General features: G+C 34.7%; 2 protein-coding genes across 2 annotated transcripts in view; both read left to right on the top strand.

Annotated features, from left to right (window-relative positions):
• Positions 1-21,441, top strand: part of LOC143074147 (uncharacterized) — a 60,774-nt gene that overhangs the window by 21,560 nt on the left and 17,773 nt on the right. The gene's annotated exons all lie outside the window — the stretch shown is intronic.
• LOC143076929 (uncharacterized) lies at positions 500-13,252 on the top strand. Its single transcript, XM_076252827.1, has 4 exons — positions 500-2,720; positions 3,375-3,468; positions 8,789-8,966; positions 13,096-13,252. Exons 1-4 carry the CDS (start codon positions 2,445-2,447, stop codon positions 13,250-13,252), a joined length of 705 nt encoding a protein of 234 aa, XP_076108942.1. The 5' UTR covers positions 500-2,444.

Here is a 21,441-nt window from a genome sequence, read left to right as displayed (position 1 = left end):
TAGGTGGGAGAGAAAAAAAGATTCTAAAAGTGGGAGATGGGAGATAGGGGCGGGAGGTGGGAGAAGGGTATACCCCCTGTCCACCCCCTCTAAAATCAACATGATTTAAAGATATCGTTGGATTTTTGTCCCCCGCGCGATACGTTGTGGGGGACATAGAAATACCGGACGTCCGTCCGTTTGTCCGCCCGCGGTCTTTTTAGCTCTCTCACGTGTACAATTCTTGCCAGACTTTTATAAAACTTATATATTAGGTTGATATCAGCATTGTCGCTTTTTTTAAAGAGTTATGCTCCTTGGAAATATTAATTATACGGAAAATTGCATTTGTAAGCGCTCTCGTGTGTACAATTTTTGCCAGATCTTTAAATAATGTATATCATTTATATTAAAGGTTTAAATCAGCACTGTCCTGGATAAATTCGATAGTCAGAGCGCCGATCAAATGTTTTTAAAAGATTTATGCCCCTGTCACAGTGTAATTTTGCTTAAAAATTCTTATTTGAATTTTTATTAAGAAAAGCCTTATTTTAATATTTGAATTTTTATATTGCAATAATTTTATTTTTAATGAAAAACATTTTGAAGTTTTGTTACAAATAGACGCTTCATTCATTCTTTGTTAAATTTAGCTTAACTTTATTTATTCTTTGTCGCATTTAGAAATTCTTAAGGACATAAGAAACAGGTGTTTAATTAAGTATTAACTTTTCTCTTTGTCAAATCTTAAGTGACAGATTTTATTATATAAGATCCTCTTACACTCTTTTGTTCAAAAAGATGTAAATTCTTTGTCTACAATAGTTTCAATTAAGCTCTTACGTAAAGCTTCTCCGAGCGATATAGGGGATAATCCTAACACGTGGTAACTTTAATTTTTGTGTTACCATGGATTAATAAGTAGAAACGAATTCTGATTGGTTGAACCTGCAAAATTGTCCAAATCTGTGAATAGTCTTTATTCACTAGAAAGCGTCACTTTTCAAATTGAACGCAGTAAATAAAGACTATTCTTCAGAAATCAGATTTGACTATTTTCAGGTAAGTGAAAACTAAGTTTTATTTTTATTTTAAAATCTATTTCTTTTGTAGATTCAAAGTATTTATTTCATTTTTACAATGTATATTTAAAAGTTCTAAAAGCTCATTCCAATGAGTTAAGCCAATTTATTATTTTAAGAGAAATTATCATTTTCAATAGTTAGAGAAAGATGCCAAACCAGTTGGTCAATTTTAAATATGTACATATCTTTTTCAAGTTAATATTTTGAAAGTTTTTATTAATTTCAAACATATTAAGTATTTTTGTAAATGAACACTAGTTGCCAAAACTAGACTAAAATGAACACGCTTCATCAGAAATAATTTTTATATGGGAGATAACTCCAGTTTTACCGCGACAATTTCATGAGCAAGTAATATGTGTCAATTTACAGTTTACCCATTATTTGTAAACAATGGTAGGTGTAAGAACATTATTATTCAAAGCATTTTGCATTAGTTCTCATGGTCGTTAGGTAACAGAAAGCTCTTAGAAGCTAGTAAACTGATGTTCTCTATTTATCCCATTGCAAAGCCCAGTGTTACTTGTTTTCTTATTTCATAAGATTCCCGGTTTGTTTACATAGTTTTCTGGTTCAAAGTAAATGCGTTTATTGAACTTCATTTATTGTGTTATATGCTATATGTATAAAGTCCCCCATGTTATTATTTTTAGTATGTGAGCTAGTCCCAGTCCCAAGTTTTAACTTTCAGTTATCTCCCCCTTTTAATATGCAAATTTGTTTACAACTGTTTGCTTGTCTGTAAATAATAGCCTTCAGCTATGTCATACTGTAAATACATATTTTTAATAGTAAAAGTTTCTGAGAATAAGTCGAAATTATTATTATAGAGATATTTGGTTGTTAAAATAGTACAAATGAGAAGTTTATAATTTGTTTAATTGTTTACTGCAAATCCCATGCATGTCAGGCTGCACAATTAAGAAACCAGTCAAACACTCTAGAGTTCACACCGTTCAAGGTGAAATAGTAAGAAACTTCACAGTTCCATCTTCAGTATTGATATTCATGATTTGTTATTGTATTGCATATATTGACCGCATTAATATTGTTGTACTTTATATTTTATTATGTAATACTGTTATTATATATATGACTTTTCAAATTGAACGCAGTAAATAAAGACTATTCTTCAGAAATCAGATTTGACTATTTTCAGGCCTGTCAAAAGACTCCAGTCAACAAGATAATATTATCTTGTCACAGCTGAAAATCATACAGTCAAAATCACACTGCATCTGCCTGTCACTCTTGCTTCAAAAAGCTCTACCACAAAAGAACAAACAACAAACACCCAAAACCTAAGTTTGACAATTGGCGGCGGACCCAAAGTTCCCAGCAAGAAAAGACAGCAGACCGCAACTTCAGGACAAACAGTTGATGAGCTACTGGTTAAGATCTGCTAACATGCAACCTCAAAATGCAGTTATAATGGACCAACCCATCATCGAAGAAGTACATGTTCAGCCAGAGAACCAACCACCTCCACCTGTTGAAAATCAGCCACCACCACCTCCACCTGTTGAGATTCAGCCACTAGTATTGCAGGACCAACCACCACTGGTTCCAGCGCAGCCACCACCAGTTCAGGCCTCAGCTTCAGGGCAGGGTAGCAATAGACCCGCGCCCCCAGGTTTTTCAAACTCAAAAATCATGGTAAACTTAAAGCATTACAATGGTGACACTGATGCGGTTCAATGGTGGGCAAGTTTTCTTGCCTACATTACCCTTCAGCGAATGGCAGAATGGGAGGCAATTCTTGTACTACCCTTTTATTTATGTGGCATTGCCGAACAATGGTTTGAAATGATTGATTCAACCACAAAAGCCTCGTTGGCTAACATAAAACTATCCTTTCTCAACCGTTTTAAACAACACAAACAAGAAGACATTGGTCTTACTTATCTCCGCCAACAAGAAAATGAACCGGTTGATCAATATCTACACAGAGCCTTAAATTACAATAAAACGAACAGTGTTTCAGAACAATTTTTAGTAAAACTTGCTTATAGAGGTTTGAAACCACAAATTCAACAAATAGTGGTACCTCAAAATCCTGTATCAATGTCCGACTTACTCAGCAAGTCGATTACAGCTGAAATGACCGTAAATATGGTACAACCTCAACAATCGAGTGTTGAAAATTCTATTATAAAAGCTGTTTCATCCATTGAAGACAAAATTATGGACAAAATTTCTCAAAGATTAGACTCTATAGCCGCAATTAGTTCCAACAAACAACAGTCTGATTATGTGCCTTACAATACAAGAAATAATGCTAATAGTTATCAAAATTCACAATCTTTTCAGGTGCCTACTTACAATGACCGCCAGCCAATGATGCCAGTTCAAAGACAAAGACCAGTAATGAGTAACGGTCCACCTGGATCCTGTATTGGGTGTGGTAAGTCATGTAAATCAAGGTCAATCTGCCCCGCTTACAAAAAGTCATGTCATAAGTGTGGCAAACAAGGTCATTTCAGCTACGTTTGTCTAAGTAAGGGAAACCAACATGTGTCACAAGGAAATAGGGCATAGGGATTCGAGCCTTCCTTTAGGCAACAGTCTAGGGGTAGGCACAAGGATGATAAAAATCATTGTCATGAAAATGACAAAACTGGTACAAACAATGAGGTTTGCACAATTATTTCTTTAGACTCAGACAAATGCACAACTTGTGTCACCATAGGTACAACCAGAACCAAAGCTTTGATAGATACAGGTGCAAATATTTCTGTCATAAATAGAAATCTTTTAGATAGGACCTCTTATGCTAAAGTTCCACTGCAACCTGGGGCAATGAAACAAGTTATTGCAGCCAATGGCAATCATGTACAAGTTCTAGGCAAGCTTTCAATTACCCTTCATGTAGGCAATAAACAGTTTACTCAAACTGTTCATGTACTTGATCAACTTCATCATTCTCTCATTCTTGGTGTTGATTTCATGAAGAAAAATGGAGCCTTCATCAATTTTCAAGATTGTACTTTAGAGTTGAAAGATAACCCAAATATTGTTCTTAGTTCTATCACTCTAAATTCAGGCTTAGTTCGAACTAAAAAGGTGGTTACTATTCCTAAACATTCTGAAACCTTGATTCAAGTATCTGTCTCAAAGCAAGATGAAGATAGCACAGTACTTTTAGAACCTTTAGATGCTCCTCCTCAATTTCTTCAGAATGTAGTTGTGGCAAAATGTCTAGTCAAAATTCATAATGGCAAAGCTCATTTAAGACTTTTAAATCCCACGGCTACAGACATTAAGCTAAGACCACACAAAGTTATTGCCAAGGTGTCACATGTCAACACTGAGGAAATTCACTCTATAGATGATAAGCAATCAGCTGATACTCCTTCTTTTTCTCCTACTACTAAATCAAAGTCTGACGACATGACTTTTGATCTTTCTAGTGCTTGTTTGACTTCAATTGAAAAACAAAAGCTTCTAGCTTTCCTTCAGAAAAACAGGTCTATCTTTGCAAATTCTCTCAAAGAGCTAGGATGCACCCATTTATATAACCACCACATAGAAACAGCTCCTGGTGCAAAACCTTTTAGATCACCTCCATATAGGCAAACTCCAAAAGTTCGAGCAGAACAAGATAGGCAGGTCAAAGAACTTCTTGACAATGACATTATTGAACCCTCATGTTCTAATTGGGCTTCACCCGTTGTCATGTGCTTCAAAAAATCAGGCGAGATGAGGATGGCGATTGACTATAGGAAGGTCAATGCGCTTAGTATTCCTCAGACCTTCCCGTTACCCCATATGGAGAGTGTATTTGATGCGATTGGAGAGGTCAAGGCCCAGTATTTCTCATGTGTCGATTTAAAATCTGGTTTTCATCAGGTCCCTCTAACTGAAGAGAGCAAACACAAAAGTGCCTTTATCACACAGACAGGAATCTATCAATTTAAGAGGATGCCATTTGGTTTAATGAACAGTCCTATCACCTTTCAGGCTATGATGTCTCATGTTCTTAGGGGCCTCAACTGGAAATTTGTATTGGTATATGTCGATGACATTCTCATTTTCTCTCAAACTTTTGAAGACCATTTAAACCATCTTTCCCAAGTCTTTGATCGGTTGAGGCATGCCAATTTGAAACTTCACCCTAGTAAGTGTCACTTTGCAGTGAAGGAAATTATGTTTTTGGGTCATATCATTTCTAGAGAAGGCATCAAAGTAGATCCAGCTAAAACCAGTGCTGTCAGCAAGTTTCCAACCCCACAAACACAAAAACAGTTACGAAGCTTTCTAGGCATGGCAAACTACTATCGTCGTTTCATTAAGGACCATTCTAAGATTGTCTTCCCTTTAAACTCTTTACTTCACAAAGACCAACCTGTAAAACTGAAGTGGACTCCAAAATGTCAAACAGCCTTTGACACTATCAAGCATGCCCTTGTCAATGCTCCAGTTCTTAGTTATCCAGATCTAGACAAACCTTTTATTCTTACATGTGATGCATCTGATACTGCTATTGCTTTTGTACTAGGACAACTGAACTCTGATAACAAGGAATATGCTATTGCCTATGGTAATAAGTCTTTAACAAAGGAAGAGCGTAATTATACCACATCTGAAAAAGAGTGCTTAGCTATTCTCAAAGGTGTTGAAACTTTTCGTCCTTATCTGGCCAACAGTGCTTTCACAGTCATTACTGATCATAATGCTCTAGTATGGTTAAAATCAGCTAAGCACACAGGTAGACTTTCTAGATGGGCTCTTAAACTTCAGGATCTTAATTTTGACATTATTCATCGTCCAGGGAAAAGTAATGTTGTAGCTGATTGTCTCAGTCGTGTACCCAATCCTTTTCGGGCCACACAAATTGACACTGGTTCTATACCAATTCAAGAGCAGGGTATATCTTCTTTCGACTCTATTGAATCCCATGTTTCTTTAGAAAATCTGAGTTCTGAATCTGATGATGAAGTACAGTTTGGAGCTGAAGTGCATTTCTATTATGCTTCAGAACATGCAACAGATTGTCAAGAATGTCCTATCATATCTGCAGTTGATACTGAAAACATTCAAAACATAGTTGAGGATAAACCTGCACTCTCTGAACTACAAAAACAATGTCCTGAATTCTCATCCATCTACACTTATCTTGAATCTGGTGACCTTCCTGAAGAATCAAAACACAGAGATAAAGTTGTTTCAGAGAGCAAATATTTTTCTTTGTCAGATAGTGTTCTTTTTCATTGGTATCAGAAACGTTGCAGAGGCATGGACCCTGAGTTTAGAAGAATCAAGCAAATAGCCCTTCCTAAATCTCTTCGACTTGAAGCACTCCAATCATATCATGATTCATTAGCAGCAGGAGGACATTTTGGTATTGATAAAGTCAACAATTCCCTCATACAAAAATATTGGTGGAAAAGTATGCATCAAGATATCACAGACTATGTTAAATCCTGTGATAGGTGTCAGAGAGCAAAGCAAAACTGTAATCCAAACAGACCCCCTCTTACCAAGATGCCCCAAGTTGGTCGTTTCGACAGATGGCATATAGATGTTCTTGGCCCCCTTACTAAAAACTCTCAAGGTTACGAGTACATCTTATTGGTCATTGATGCATTCACAAGATGGTGTGAAGCATTTCCCATGAAAACTCAGACGGCAAAGGAGATAGCGGATAATCTATACACAGGAGTTGTATCTAGATTTGGTTGCCCAAGAGTTTTGCTAAGTGACAGAGGTCAGCCCTTCATGTCAAAGATTGTCAAGGCCATGTGTGAAATCTTACAAGTTACTCAGCATCATACCACATCTTACCACCCTAACACAAATGGCACGGTCGAGAGGCAAAATCACACACTTGCTCAATCACTTCGAACTTACTGTAATGATACCCATGACAAGTGGCCTTCTCTCATCCCAGGTATTATGATGGCCTTTCGAAGATCGGTTTGTGCAACCACAGGTTTTTCTCCATTTTACATGTTGTTTGGCCAAGAGATGAAAATTCCATTTGATATTGCTTTAGAACCAAAAGACTCCTTGCCACAGGACACACGAGTGTACATTGACCAGTTCTTGTCGAATATTAAGATGTCACACAAGATTGCACTTCAGAATGAGGCAGCTCAAAAAGAAAAAGATAAAGTGAGGCATGATCAAACAGCTAGAGTACGCACATTTGCTATAGGAGATCTTGTATTACTAAAGGTACACAAATTTCCCAAAGGTCAGTCACGAAAACTTTGTGACAAAGCTACTGGTCCATATCGAATAGAAGAAATTGGCCCAAATTACACATATGGTATCAGGAGAATCTCAGACCACAAAAAGCAAGCTTCATTAGTCAATGCTACCAATCTGCAACCATACATACGACCTGATCCTACTCGGCAAAGACTCTCTCAAGAAGATCAGAATATTCCCCCAGATCCAGACTCTGACTCTGACTTAGACCCAGAAGTTGACCAAGGTGATGAAGTAACCCCAAATGTAGATGTTGAAGCAACCCAACAACCCACCCCAACCCCTCAGCAAACTCCAGACCCTGCTACAAGATACCAAATTCAAAAAGTTTTAAGAGGTCGACGAAAACATGGACGCAGAGAGATGTATATTAAATGGCTTGATGGTTCATGCACTTGGGAACCTGATACATGCTTCGACCAAGAGATGTCAGATTTCATTAATAGTAGATGGACAAAACAAGGAAAACGCAGGAAATCCTACTTTAATTGATACTGGTTTACTCGTTTTCTACCTAGTTGTTCTTTTGTTTTCACTCTTATTTCATTTCTCATTCTGGTTAGGTTTTAAGTCATTGTTTTTCTACATTTCATGCAAAGAAGTCTCTACTTGAAGTTAGTATTCAAACGTGACCACGACTATACCAGGACCAAGAAAATTCATGTGAAGAAAGATACCTCAGTATCACCACCTTGTTTATAGAAGATACATCAGTATCACCACCTTGTTTATAGAAGATACATCAGTATCACCACCTTGTTCATAGAAGATACCTCAGTATCACCACCTTGTTCATAGAAGATACCTCAGTATCACCACCTTGTTCATAGAAGATACATCAGTATCACCACCTTGTTCATAGAAGATACCTCAGTATCACCACCTTGTTCATAGAAGATACCTCAGTATCACCACCTTGTTCATAGAAGATACATCAGTATCACCACCTTGTTCATACAAGATACCTCAGTATCACCACCTTGTTCATAGAAGATACATCAGTATCACCACCTTGTTCATAGAAGATACCTCAGTATCACCACCTTGTTCATAGAAGATACATCAGTATCACCCCTTTGTTTATTAGAAGGATACCTCAGTATCAACCCTTTGTTTATTAGGATACATCAGTATCAACCCCTTGTTTATTAGAAGGATACTTCAGTATCACCCCACCCCTTTTGAAGAAATTTTAATCTTAGTTTTATAAGTATATTTTTGTATGTCTTTTGAGGTTCACCAATTACTACTTTTGACTCATATACCTTTTGGTAATAATAGGTTGAAGAAATGCTAGCTTGAGATTATTGCTCTAAATATATATGTCTTAGTTTATTATCTATTCTGATAAGTGGCTTTACTTGTACTCAGATCTCGAAAATTGGATTTGCTTTTGATGTTATTTTACAGTTATTTCTGTAGTCTTTAGTGCTAGATTGTATGTTGAGACGTCAACTTTCAGTCACCTTAAAATTGGCATATCTAACTTTCTGCATTTGATATCGTTGTAGGCCACTCTTTGACTATTTGGAACAGTCTCCTTCTCACCTATATAGTCCTTTTAAGTATGTTTTCTGTTGGTGCCACAACCTCATCTCCCCAAGACGTTATCCAAAGACTCAACTATGGAGTAGTGTTTCGCCCAGATTCAAAGATGTACCTAGCCAAAGAAGCATGGCTACACACACAGTGTTCTCCCCAGGCCGTTTTAGCGCCGCGATTTTCAGCGCTACTTCAATTTCCCGCTGTCCTATTGCACTGACCGCGTCGCTATCCCGTTCAACCGCGTCGCTATATTTTTTTCGTATTTTTTAAAATTTCCCGCTTATTTTTCTTTTCGGATCACGTGATTGACTGGTTAACGATTTTTGAAAGAATTATTTCCGTTGTATTAAAGTAACTCGGCGGGACCAGTCTAATAAATTTTACAAAATGGCGTCGTTGAGAGATCAAAATAAACAAAGATTTCAACATTGACATCTATTTAATGAATATATAGAGGCATATATGAATGAAATGAGAAGAAATAAATTGACCGCATTTCCCAACGACATTCACAAACTTGTTTAACGAACTTTGAACAAACAGATTTTAACAACGATCAAATTGGCTTCAATGAGCTAGTCTTTGAAGTATTAATTATCACCCAATCGAACTTATACCTGTTTAATCAGCAATTCTACAGTAATGAATTTTACCCTTTGAAAACAATTAAGAGGATATGATTAGAAAAACAAACTCCAAGCTGATACTACTCTTGAGAAATTCACTTTCTCGATGTCCAGCTTGGGTAAAGCCAAGTTAAACGTCGTAAGGTTAACAGAACACTGCTACATTTTTTCGCTTTATAAAGATGCCGAAACGTATGAAAGGAATGGACAGTGCTAACAGAGACATATAATACATGTCTCGGGTGCTGAAAAGATTATTTCTAAATTATATAAGGGAAGTTTTACCCCCTTCTCTGACAAAGTTGTCTCGACCATTTTTTGAACCATCTACGATTATATCATTACTTTTTTTGCGTTTGCAACCGAACTGTCGAACCTGTATTGCTTGAAAGAAGCACCCCTGTTATCAAGGGATTCATTATAACCCCGTATTTTACGATTACTTGACCATACATGGCTCTTTTTCAAATGGATAAGGGAATAAAACAAAACGAAAATTTTGTGTAAATATATATAAAATATCGATATTTGTCAACCAATCATCAATATATCTTAATTAAATATTGCTTTAAATTTAATGTAAACAGAGGATGGCTTGGATAAGGAATAGTATTTAATGCTAAAGAAAGACACAGGTGTAAACAGGAAGTTATGTCAGCCAGTAAGGGAGATAATTTGGCAGGGAAAGACCTAAAAGAAGTATTGTCAAATCTTAACAAACTTATCTGGTGGCATGTATTCAAATGTTTATAAAATTATCAAACAAAACCTTTAAAGGTGGTAGTTGTTTCAATTGGCATACATAATGTATTTGATTGGTAATTCACCTTTGAAATAAAAAAATCTCATTAAAATATTTTTAAAGGATTTCTTTCATATTCATAATTGGAATATTTTAGCCTTTTTTTTAAGCAAGTCTTTGATAAGATTTGAATATTATTAAAAGGGCAATTTCATTTCTTCCTTTGAAATACTATACTCATTTTTATTGAAAAGTTGTACTTTGCTAGAAATGTTAATAAAAGTAAATGTAAAAAATACCAATCTTGTCATTGAAAACTTTCTCACAGAAGCTAACAATGACTTTATTGTTGGTCCTACATGTTCTGCAACATCACCTGGAAGTGATAAGAAATCTTCACATCTAGGCAGTCTGGTATAGACCCACCATGGAAAAGACTTCTCATGGGTTTTATAGACAGATGATATGAGGATTATATGTATTTACAATGGAGACAAAAAGACTTTTCTTCTATCATGTCTATATCCAGACAATAACATTAGCAAACAAAGGGGTAACTTCCATGAGCATGATGAGGACATAATTACAAGAGAAAACATCAATAGCATTATATAAGAAAAACACATAACAAATCAATTACAAACCAACCGCGCGCCACGACAAAGTTACTGAGAATTGTCGAAAATCACGCGCTTACCACAGCGCTATCCAAAAATCCTGGGGAGAACACTGACACATTCCAAATAGATATACCAAGACCCAGAGAAATTCACATTTCTAAATTGCCAATTTGTTCGTACAAGAACCACTCCAGTATATGTTCATCAATGAACAGTACGAGACATTTTATCCAGCATTTACATGACTCAATGGAACACGATTTGAAAGAAACAATACAAGCAATTAGAATATTAGTTCCTCAGACTAAATTATTTGAGTCAAATAGAAATGGTCGTGCCATTCTCCCTTTTATTGGCTCAATGGCCAAAGGTTTATTTGGATTGGCAACAATAAGTGATGTTCAGTTGTTGGCCAATCACATAAATGCTTTAAACGCAAAATCAAGAAGTATCACTCAAGCTCTCCAGCAACATAGTGATCACCTTTCATCTTTTGTGAAAGTGATTGATAAAAGAACATCCAATTTAATGCAGGGTATTAAAGACAATTCATTAGAAATTCAGACAATTGCCCATTCATTTCAATTAGCAATAGTTTCGTCGGAACAATCCATGGTGAATATTTCACAGATTCTAATCACCCTAACTAACAATTTTAATGTCTTGAAATCTAACTTACTTCAGTTACAGAATGCTTTTCAATCCTTGGTAGAAGGACGAATTTCACCTTTCCTCATTCCAAAGCATGATTTTTCTCGCACGCTTCACCAAATTCAGAGCACATTAAACAAGAAGTACCCTGGTTTCTATTTAACACATTCTCATCCTTCATATTATTACACTACATCCAACTTTATATTTACCCGTAATTTCTCATCTCTTTTCATCACGGTGCAATTTCCAGTATCCTCGCATGCACAACCTCTTCAACTCTATAAAATCATATCTTTACCTGTACCAACGCCTACTAATAAGACTACTAAGCATGCTACTAAATTGTTAGATTTACCACAATACCTTGCACTAACCTATCAGCATGATTATTACCTCCCCTTATCAACTGATGACCTAACTAATTGTGTACATGGACCTATTGTTTTCTGTACTTTTAATAAGGCACTCATTCCTATAACTGTTCCTGATTGTTCCCTTGCATTGTTCCAAAATAATGTCAAACAGGTATCAAGACTTTGCAATTTTAGGTTTCTAGAAAATCACCTTTCTCATGATATTATTGAGTTAACACCAACTTCGGTGCTTGTTTACGACAGTGAAGAATTGGACTTAGTTTGTCCTCAAAGCCAAAGAAAGATACCTGGGTGCACATTCTGTGTTATCAACATACCCTGCAAATGTTCATTGTCAACTAGGAAACTATATTTTTCTCCCAGATTAGTTGATTGTTATGAGTCAAGTTCAAATTTTTCAATTTTTCATCCAGTTAATTTAGCCCTTGTACAGGAATTTTTCGATGAAAAGCGATTTACCTCCCTTTTAGCAGATTCTCTTTTTACTACTCCTGTACAATTAGCAATCCCAGATTTTTCTTTTTATAACCATAGTATGTCAAAGATTTTAGCAGCAGACACAAAGACCCATTTAAGTTTAAAGAAAATAGCTGTTGCTGCTAAAAAGGATAAAATGATTTTTAAAACTTTAACTGAACCCCTGTTGTCTGGAGATATAAGCTTGCAGTCTTCTTGGCTGGATACAAATACTATTGTTAGTTTTTGTTCACTTGGCATTGCTATTCTTTCACTTTTCGCTTTCGCATTTTTATTTTGTAAAACAAGAAAGATAGCAATGACCATGACAATTATGCAACAAATGTCGCACACCAAGTCTCAGAGTGTACCTTCTTTTATTTATGTTAAACCCACTCAGCTTCCTCAAACGGAGCAAGATGATATTATGGATAGAGTTAAGTCATTTTTCTCATCAGAATTTTCATGGGTACACGCTTCTGTTATTTTGAGTATTTTAGTTTTAATCTTTTTGTTATTTGTAATATGTTATTTGTACAAATCAAAGCACAATCGGTGTACCTCACTAGTTCTGGAAGTAACCTGTGGCGGCGATTGTGTTGTCATCCCAATATTAGATTTATCCTTGTGCCCATCTTACTACGGATTTTCAAGACCATCGGTCTTAGATTTGACTGTTGCCTCATTCCCCTCATGTAAAATGTTCGCAGTGTGGTCATCATTTGAAGTTACAAACAAGCTTACTCAAAAGTTTGTCAAGATTCCGACCACACTTACCCTAAGTTTTCTTCAATCTTATAGAATTAAGAAAGTTTTGGCACAGCCATTTAATGCCTATATTTATGTGACACATCAAGGTTTCGCTACTATGTTGAGTCAGCCAGCAAATGTTTCTAAGCAAACAGTTCAAGCATTAGCAGCAGATTCAGATTCACTATATCCTAGTCTTTTAGCATGAATTTTCAATTCATTTCCTAAGTTAGTGAACAGCTAATTTTCAAAAAGGTTAATTATTGTACCTTGTTTGTCACAATTCAATGATTCTTAATGTATATATATGTGTAAATATGAACCCTTGATTTTTGGTTATTAGACATGACTTTATCTAAACTCCCCCTCTTATGGCAGATATTACGACCTTGATGAGCATGACTTACATTCAAATTATTTTAACATATTACTGGTATTATATTTTTTGGTTTATATATATGTATATAGAACTATTGGCATCATTGGCAACAGCAACCTGAAAAGTAGGCACCATGGACAAAACCCGTTGTGAAAAGAAAGCATGATTCTTGGATACACATTAATTCACTTGGACACTCCGTCTCCGTATCAAACATTGGATTGGACCTAATCTCGAACTACACATGAACATTCAAAGGATGGAATTCATATCGTAACCGATCATTATGTTTCCACAAACCGTACCGTTGGACATCCCAAAATTAACCATGAAATGATGACCATCAACCCTAGTTCCAGCAGATGTGTGTTTCTCAAATGAACAATCAAAGACTTTATTTTTTTCTATTGATGACATTTAATAAAAAAATTGTATATGTATATAACATTTTGAAGCTTTGGGGTCCAAAGCAGTTGGGCCAGGGAGGAGTTGTCACAGTGTAATTTTGCTTAAAAATTCTTATTTGAATTTTTATTAAGAAAAGCCTTATTTTAATATTTGAATTTTTATATTGCAATAATTTTATTTTTAATGAAAAACATTTTGAAGTTTTGTTACAAATAGACGCTTCATTCATTCTTTGTTAAATTTAGCTTAACTTTATTTATTCTTTGTCGCATTTAGAAATTCTTAAGGACATAAGAAACAGGTGTTTAATTAAGTATTAACTTTTCTCTTTGTCAAATCTTAAGTGACAGATTTTATTATATAAGATCCTCTTACACTCTTTTGTTCAAAAAGATGTAAATTCTTTGTCTACAATAGTTTCAATTAAGCTCTTACGTAAAGCTTCTCCGAGCGATATAGGGGATAATCCTAACACGTGGTAACTTTAATTTTTGTGTTACCATGGATTAATAAGTAGAAACGAATTCTGATTGGTTGAACCTGCAAAATTGTCCAAATCTGTGAATAGTCTTTATTCACTAGAAAGCGTCACTTTTCAAATTGAACGCAGTAAATAAAGACTATTCTTCAGAAATCAGATTTGACTATTTTCAGGTAAGTGAAAACTAAGTTTTATTTTTATTTTAAAATCTATTTCTTTTGTAGATTCAAAGTATTTATTTCATTTTTACAATGTATATTTAAAAGTTCTAAAAGCTCATTCCAATGAGTTAAGCCAATTTATTATTTTAAGAGAAATTATCATTTTCAATAGTTAGAGAAAGATGCCAAACCAGTTGGTCAATTTTAAATATGTACATATCTTTTTCAAGTTAATATTTTGAAAGTTTTTATTAATTTCAAACATATTAAGTATTTTTGTAAATGAACACTAGTTGCCAAAACTAGACTAAAATGAACACGCTTCATCAGAAATAATTTTTATATGGGAGATAACTCCAGTTTTACCGCGACAATTTCATGAGCAAGTAATATGTGTCAATTTACAGTTTACCCATTATTTGTAAACAATGGTAGGTGTAAGAACATTATTATTCAAAGCATTTTGCATTAGTTCTCATGGTCGTTAGGTAACAGAAAGCTCTTAGAAGCTAGTAAACTGATGTTCTCTATTTATCCCATTGCAAAGCCCAGTGTTACTTGTTTTCTTATTTCATAAGATTCCCGGTTTGTTTACATAGTTTTCTGGTTCAAAGTAAATGCGTTTATTGAACTTCATTTATTGTGTTATATGCTATATGTATAAAGTCCCCCATGTTATTATTTTTAGTATGTGAGCTAGTCCCAGTCCCAAGTTTTAACTTTCAGTTATCTCCCCCTTTTAATATGCAAATTTGTTTACAACTGTTTGCTTGTCTGTAAATAATAGCCTTCAGCTATGTCATACTGTAAATACATATTTTTAATAGTAAAAGTTTCTGAGAATAAGTCGAAATTATTATTATAGAGATATTTGGTTGTTAAAATAGTACAAATGAGAAGTTTATAATTTGTTTAATTGTTTACTGCAAATCCCATGCATGTCAGGCTGCACAATTAAGAAACCAGTCAAACACTCTAGAGTTCACACCGTTCAAGGTGAAATAGTAAGAAACTTCACAGTTCCATCTTCAGTATTGATATTCATGATTTGTTATTGTATTGCATATATTGACCGCATTAATATTGTTGTACTTTATATTTTATTATGTAATACTGTTATTATATATATGACTTTTCAAATTGAACGCAGTAAATAAAGACTATTCTTCAGAAATCAGATTTGACTATTTTCAGGCCTGTCAAAAGACTCCAGTCAACAAGATAATATTATCTTGTCACAGCTGAAAATCATACAGTCAAAATCACACTGCATCTGCCTGTCACTCTTGCTTCAAAAAGCTCTACCACAAAAGAACAAACAACAAACACCCAAAACCTAAGTTTGACACCCCTATGTAATTATATCGGAAATTGCATTGCATTTGCTCTCAAGCCTACATTTCTCTATTGACGATGTTTTTAAAAAATAACGTATTTTTTTAATGTATGTATTTACTAGGCAATGGCTGAAAAAGAAATCAAAGAACAAGCAAATGTGTTTAAGTTATAATGGCCATTGATAGATACAATATGTACAACGCCGGAAAAAAGGGGGCGATTCGAACTCTATTCTTTTAATCTTTTTGCCGTTTGAAAAATAGGTTAATGAAAATATCTTTTTTGTAACTTGTTTGCGTTCCAAGCGCTTTATTGGATTAACCTCCATCGAAGCACCGATCATTCGTTTATGGTGGGGCCACAGGTTTTTAATAAATCGTATGATTGTAAATTTCGAGAAAATTATTTTTTTCAGAATGGAATTGAGAGAAAAAAAATTAACCTGGTAACGGGATCTGAATGATTTAATTTTATTTCGTACAACCGAGTACACATTTAGTGTTGATATCCCATATGTGCCTTTGTTTACTTTCTCCTTATTCCGATGTTGCTGTCCCGTATAGACTGTGCTTATACGATTACAATGCTAGTAGTTTATTTTAAACAATTAACAATTAAACAATTCCAAAACCATATCGGACTTCTTCTGTACAGTCCAATAAATTTTATATACAGTTTACACTTGAAACATAGGGAAATTTGTTCGGCCAAATAGCCATGTTCAACTACCCTTCTTTTTTCATTCCATGCAAACAAACCATTTTCGTCTGAGTTTATACGTCTGCCTGTACGGTGGTTCCCCTCCCTCCCACTCCCACAAAATTCTATCGGTATTCTTTTACAAATAAATTTCCTTTTTCTATTTTTCTAGCGACGTTTTTTGGTAACGAATGGGCTTCTTAGCGGAATTGCATTAATTGTGGTACCATTCCCCGTATTTTCACACATTGCATTTCTATAATTTCGATTTCTACTTTCCAAACAAAATTTTACCGGGGAACGGCCTGCATCATTAATAAGAATGTATTGCAAAACAAGAATACCCCCCTTTTTTGGCCGATTAATGCATTTGAATTGGGACATATAGTTGGACCCCCCTTTTGTCCTGGGTTGGGAACCCCCCTTTTTTAAATGGCTGGATCCGCCCCTGGCGAGCTTCCTTAGGGAGCTACCATTTGATTTTTATGGGGGGGCTAGGATGAAAAATTTTGTCCTGCTTTTTTTTTTAGCTGTAATCTCTGTCCTGCCTTTTTATTTTTCACTCTGTTCGGTCCTGCCTTTTTTTTTTTTAGTTTATCCTGACTTTTTTTTACCTAAATTGTCGTCCTGACTTTTTTTTTTTGCAAGTGTCTCATCCTGCCTTTTTTTTTTACTCAAAACTCCTGTCCTGCCTATTTTTTTCAAATTTCATCCTAGCCCCCCCATAAAAATCAAATGGTAGCTCCCTTACATAATAACGAATATCTGGCAACAATTCAAAAACAAGACTTGTGCGAGCATCCTTTATATATAACCCCTATACTTCTCTTTCCAGAATTTTAGTTACATATAGTTTTAAATGTTATCTTTGAAAATCTTATAAAATCCTTGTTATTTTTTCATTGTTTTTGAAAGAAAAAAAAGGTGATAATGTCAAATGTATGCAAAATCTAAAGAGAATTATTTCCTGCTAAATTTTCAATGGCAAGTATCTCGAAAACAAGCACACAGACCCTTCATTTTTTTCTGCTTTTTTAGTTATTTTATTCACATACTATAAATTTAGAACAGTCTTTAAAAAAGTTTGTTATTTTTAAACAGAGTAGCGAACATTCCTTAACAATGCTTTTCTGCAAAACATTTACACCACATCTTCCTATATCTAATTACGGTTTTTACCTGGAGAAAATGTTGAAGCATAGGCTACGTTTCACTCCCCTGCGTCTATTGATCCCTTGGTAGAAAAGGCGGGATACATCAGACATGAAGTGGAACTTCCTTTGTACTGGGTTTATACATATAAAATATATTGCTAAAATGGCAAAATTTTAATTTCATAGTATGGGATGTATATTAGGTATGAATTATTTGATTGCCAAGTAAATCACAACATGCTCTGATGAGTTTATATTAGAACCTTGTACACCATGTACACCAGTACACAGGAGGTTGAATGGTTACTGAGGGTGGTGAAGGGTTATTTTCGTGCAACGTGATCGCCGTTTTTTATTTCACGTTCAACTTGTTTTCAGTGGCGGATCCAGGGTGGGGGGGGGTTCCGGGGGTGCGCACCCCCCCTTTATTTTTGCCGATCAATGCATTTGTATCGGGACATATGTTTTGCACCCCCCCTTTGCCCTGGGTGCCCTTGGTTAGCACCCCCCCTTTCGAAAATTCCTGCATCCGCCCCTGGTTTTTACTTTTTTATTTGACGTTCAGTCGTGCAAGACGGGTGCCTGCTTATTTAATTTTACTTGCATCGTGATTTTCAAAGTCTTATTTTGCGTGCTCGGAATTTTTCAAATAAAATTCAAATACTTGACAGGGATCGTCAAGAAATACTTTTTAAAAACTGTAAACCAATTATATCATAAATTTGTATACAAAATTGGGAATATCAAGTAAAACAAAGAGTTAATATATACAAGAAGACAGTGATTCAGTCACAAAAGGTTCACATAAAAGTATTTATTTTTCGTGTAACGTTCATTACAGAAATTATTGAAATAATGTCTTATTTCACGTTTTTTTCGTGCAAGTACCCCCTTTACCACCCTCGTTTTCTAACACCACAGGAGTTTAATTTTTTTGAAAACGATTGAATTCCCAATGTGAAATAAATATAAATAACTTTAAATTTGTATCGTATAGATGATAAGGGTTTAGTATAAAGGGGGGGTTGGAGGTGGTTGCTGTTTCAGAATGGTGTGAGGTGATGAACACAAAGCAGTTCCATTCTATATTTAATTGGCCACATCATACATGTAACAAGAGAATGCCCGTGCTACGTCAGCAATCTATTTATTAGTACATTTTGGTTGTGAACAAAATAATTTTGAAAGTTGCTCTTTCAAAATTTCAAAATTTCCGTTTAGGAACTTTCATTTGGGAAAATCCCCCGCAAATAATGACAGTAAGCAGATATGCAAATTGTAGGACAGAAAGTCGAAGGACATATTTTTATCATGTAAATACGTGTTATTTTAAATTTTTTAATTTGATTTTTTTTATATACAAAAATAAGGCATGTGGTACATGAATGTCTCAGTTGATAACTTGATAATATCATACATGTACATATGAAAATAGAAACAAACAAAAAAGGAAAAAATAATAATCATAATTGTCGTTTTCTCTAATAAAAAAAAGTTAACAGTCTGTCTTATTTTGGAATCAATTTATAGATATTTTTTACAAATTTCATTTTAACAGTTATGAGGGGGAGGACAGGGGTAAGGGAGGCAGGGAGAAAGGGGGTAGGAGAAAGGGAGTGGGAGAAAGGAGAAAGGGGGTAGGAGAAAGGAGAGGAAGGTTGGGAGAAAGGAGAAAAAGTTGGAGAAAGGAGAAAAAGTTGGAGAAAGGAGAAAAAATAAAATCTCTCCTTTTAAAAAAAATTCTAATATTTCAAGAAAAAATATCTCAAAAGAAGATGTTTTATTCTAATGGGAGAAAGGAGAACAGGGGTAGGAGAAAGGAGAAGAGGGGTGGGATAAGGGAGAAGGGTACCCCCCTGTCCTCCCCCTCAATTATGGGCTTATGTATTTTTAGTTATTGAAACTTAAGAAAACATGAACAAAGCCTTTTTTATCATGTTTATAGTTGGTTTGGAATACTGCTTCAAGTTGGTATGCAGAATTGAAAATTGAATAATTATTTCTTTGATTACGTTTATTAGAATACTTTGATTGGTAATCATAAGCATATAATAATAAATTTCTACTAAGAAAATAATGTGTGATCAAAACTATTTATAATACTAAATTTTTACTAAGGAAACAATTTGTTTTAAAATCTATTTGATGAAGTTATTCATTTTTAACTCACCTGACCTGAAGAGCAAATTGAGCTTTTCTCATCACTTTACGTCCGTTGTCTGTCGTCGTCGTTGTCCGTCGTCGTTAACTTTTACAAAAATCTTCTCCTCTGTAACTACTGGGCCAAATTAAACCAACATGACCAAGCTTGGCCACAATCATCATTTGGGTATCTAGTTTGAAAAATGTGTCCAGTGACCCGGCCAACCAACCAAGATGGCCGCCATGGCTAAAAATAAAACATAGGGGTAAAATGTAGATTTTGGCTTATATCTCTGAAACCAAAGAATATAGAGCAAATCTAACATGGATAAAACTGTTTATCAGGTCAAGATCTATCCGCTCTGCAATTTTCAGATGAATCTGAGAACCTGTTGTTGGGTTGCTGCCCCTAAATTGGTAATTTTAAGGAAATTTTGCCGTATTTGGTTATTACCTTGAATATTATTATAGATAGAGATAAACTGTAAACAGCAATAATGGAGTGGAACGTGGAACATTTACAATAAATGGTAATGACCGAATGGATAAGCAACTACATGGTAGTAAAATACAAACAATTTTTTGCGCCTGTCCCAAGTCAGGAGCCTCTGCCGCCTTTCAATTTTTTGTTAGTCTTGTATTATTTTTAATTTTAGCTTCTTGTGTATACATGTAATTTGGGGTTTAGTATGGTGTTCATTATCACTGAACTAGTACATTGTATATATATTTGTTTAGAGGCCAGCTGAAGGACGCCTCAGGATGCGGGAATTTCTCGCTGCATTGACGACCTATTGGTGACCTTCTGCTGTTGTTTGTTCTGTTCTATGGTCGGATTGTTGTCTCTTTGACACATCCCCCCATTTCAATTCTCAATTTTTAATTGTTTACTTGTGAATAAAAAAATAAAGGTATAAAGAAAATCTATTGCAATAGATTTATTTTATTTTTATCGCACAATGTGGTTATATTTTTTTCCTGTAATTTTGAACATTTTTAATACAAAAGTCTCTCTAATACTGGAGTAACCTCTGCAGTGTAGCAGCATGTGCTGTTCATTTTCAATTTCACCACTTTTACAAATTTCACAATTTTTTTTATCTCTAGGCACTTTTCAATATTTTCCTCTTTCAAGGCAAGGTTATGAGCACTATCTCTTAATTTACACAATGATGATCGCTAGTGCTCTCACATGTACAATTCTTGCCAGATTTTTATAAAACTTATACTGTAGGTTAATATCAGCAATATTTGGACAAGTACTATAGTGGCATATGAATGGTTGACGATTGACTTTTTTGAAAGAGTTATGCCCTTGGAAATATAAAATATGTACCAAGCAGGCACATTGGAACTTTGTTCTTTTATTAATCTTATTATCAAATTTCTGCCTACTATTTGAAAAATTATCATGACTATAATAGAAAAGTAGAAATTGCAATTAGCAAAAATAATTAGATATATAAGATCTAAAAAAAAACCAATGAAATTCAAACCAGCAGGTGACTCCTTGCAGGAGTTATCGCCCTTCAAATTTGATTTTTGACTTAATTGTAAATGTTTGCCTTTTATATGTTTATCTTGAAAACTATTATAGATCAGTAGAATTTGTAAACAACAAAAATTATCAACAAT

This window comes from Mytilus galloprovincialis, chromosome 5, assembly GCF_965363235.1.
Source record: "Mytilus galloprovincialis chromosome 5, xbMytGall1.hap1.1, whole genome shotgun sequence".
Lineage (NCBI taxonomy): Eukaryota > Metazoa > Mollusca > Bivalvia > Mytilida > Mytilidae > Mytilus > Mytilus galloprovincialis.
Note: the sequence above shows the minus strand (reverse complement) of the source record. Positions and strands in the feature narration are given on the sequence as shown.

Bases quoted from the DNA above. Each gene is read 5' to 3' on its own strand.
- LOC143076929 (XM_076252827.1), top strand. From the start codon at position 2,445: ATGAGCTACTGGTTAAGATCTGCTAACATGCAACCTCAAAATGCAGTT. The intron at 2,721-3,374 runs GTAAACTTAAAG...CAATCTTTTCAG, and splicing joins TTTCAAACTCAAAAATCATG to GTGCCTACTTACAATGACCG. The intron at 8,967-13,095 runs GTGTTCTCCCCA...TCAATCTTATAG, and splicing joins GAAGCATGGCTACACACACA to AATTAAGAAAGTTTTGGCAC.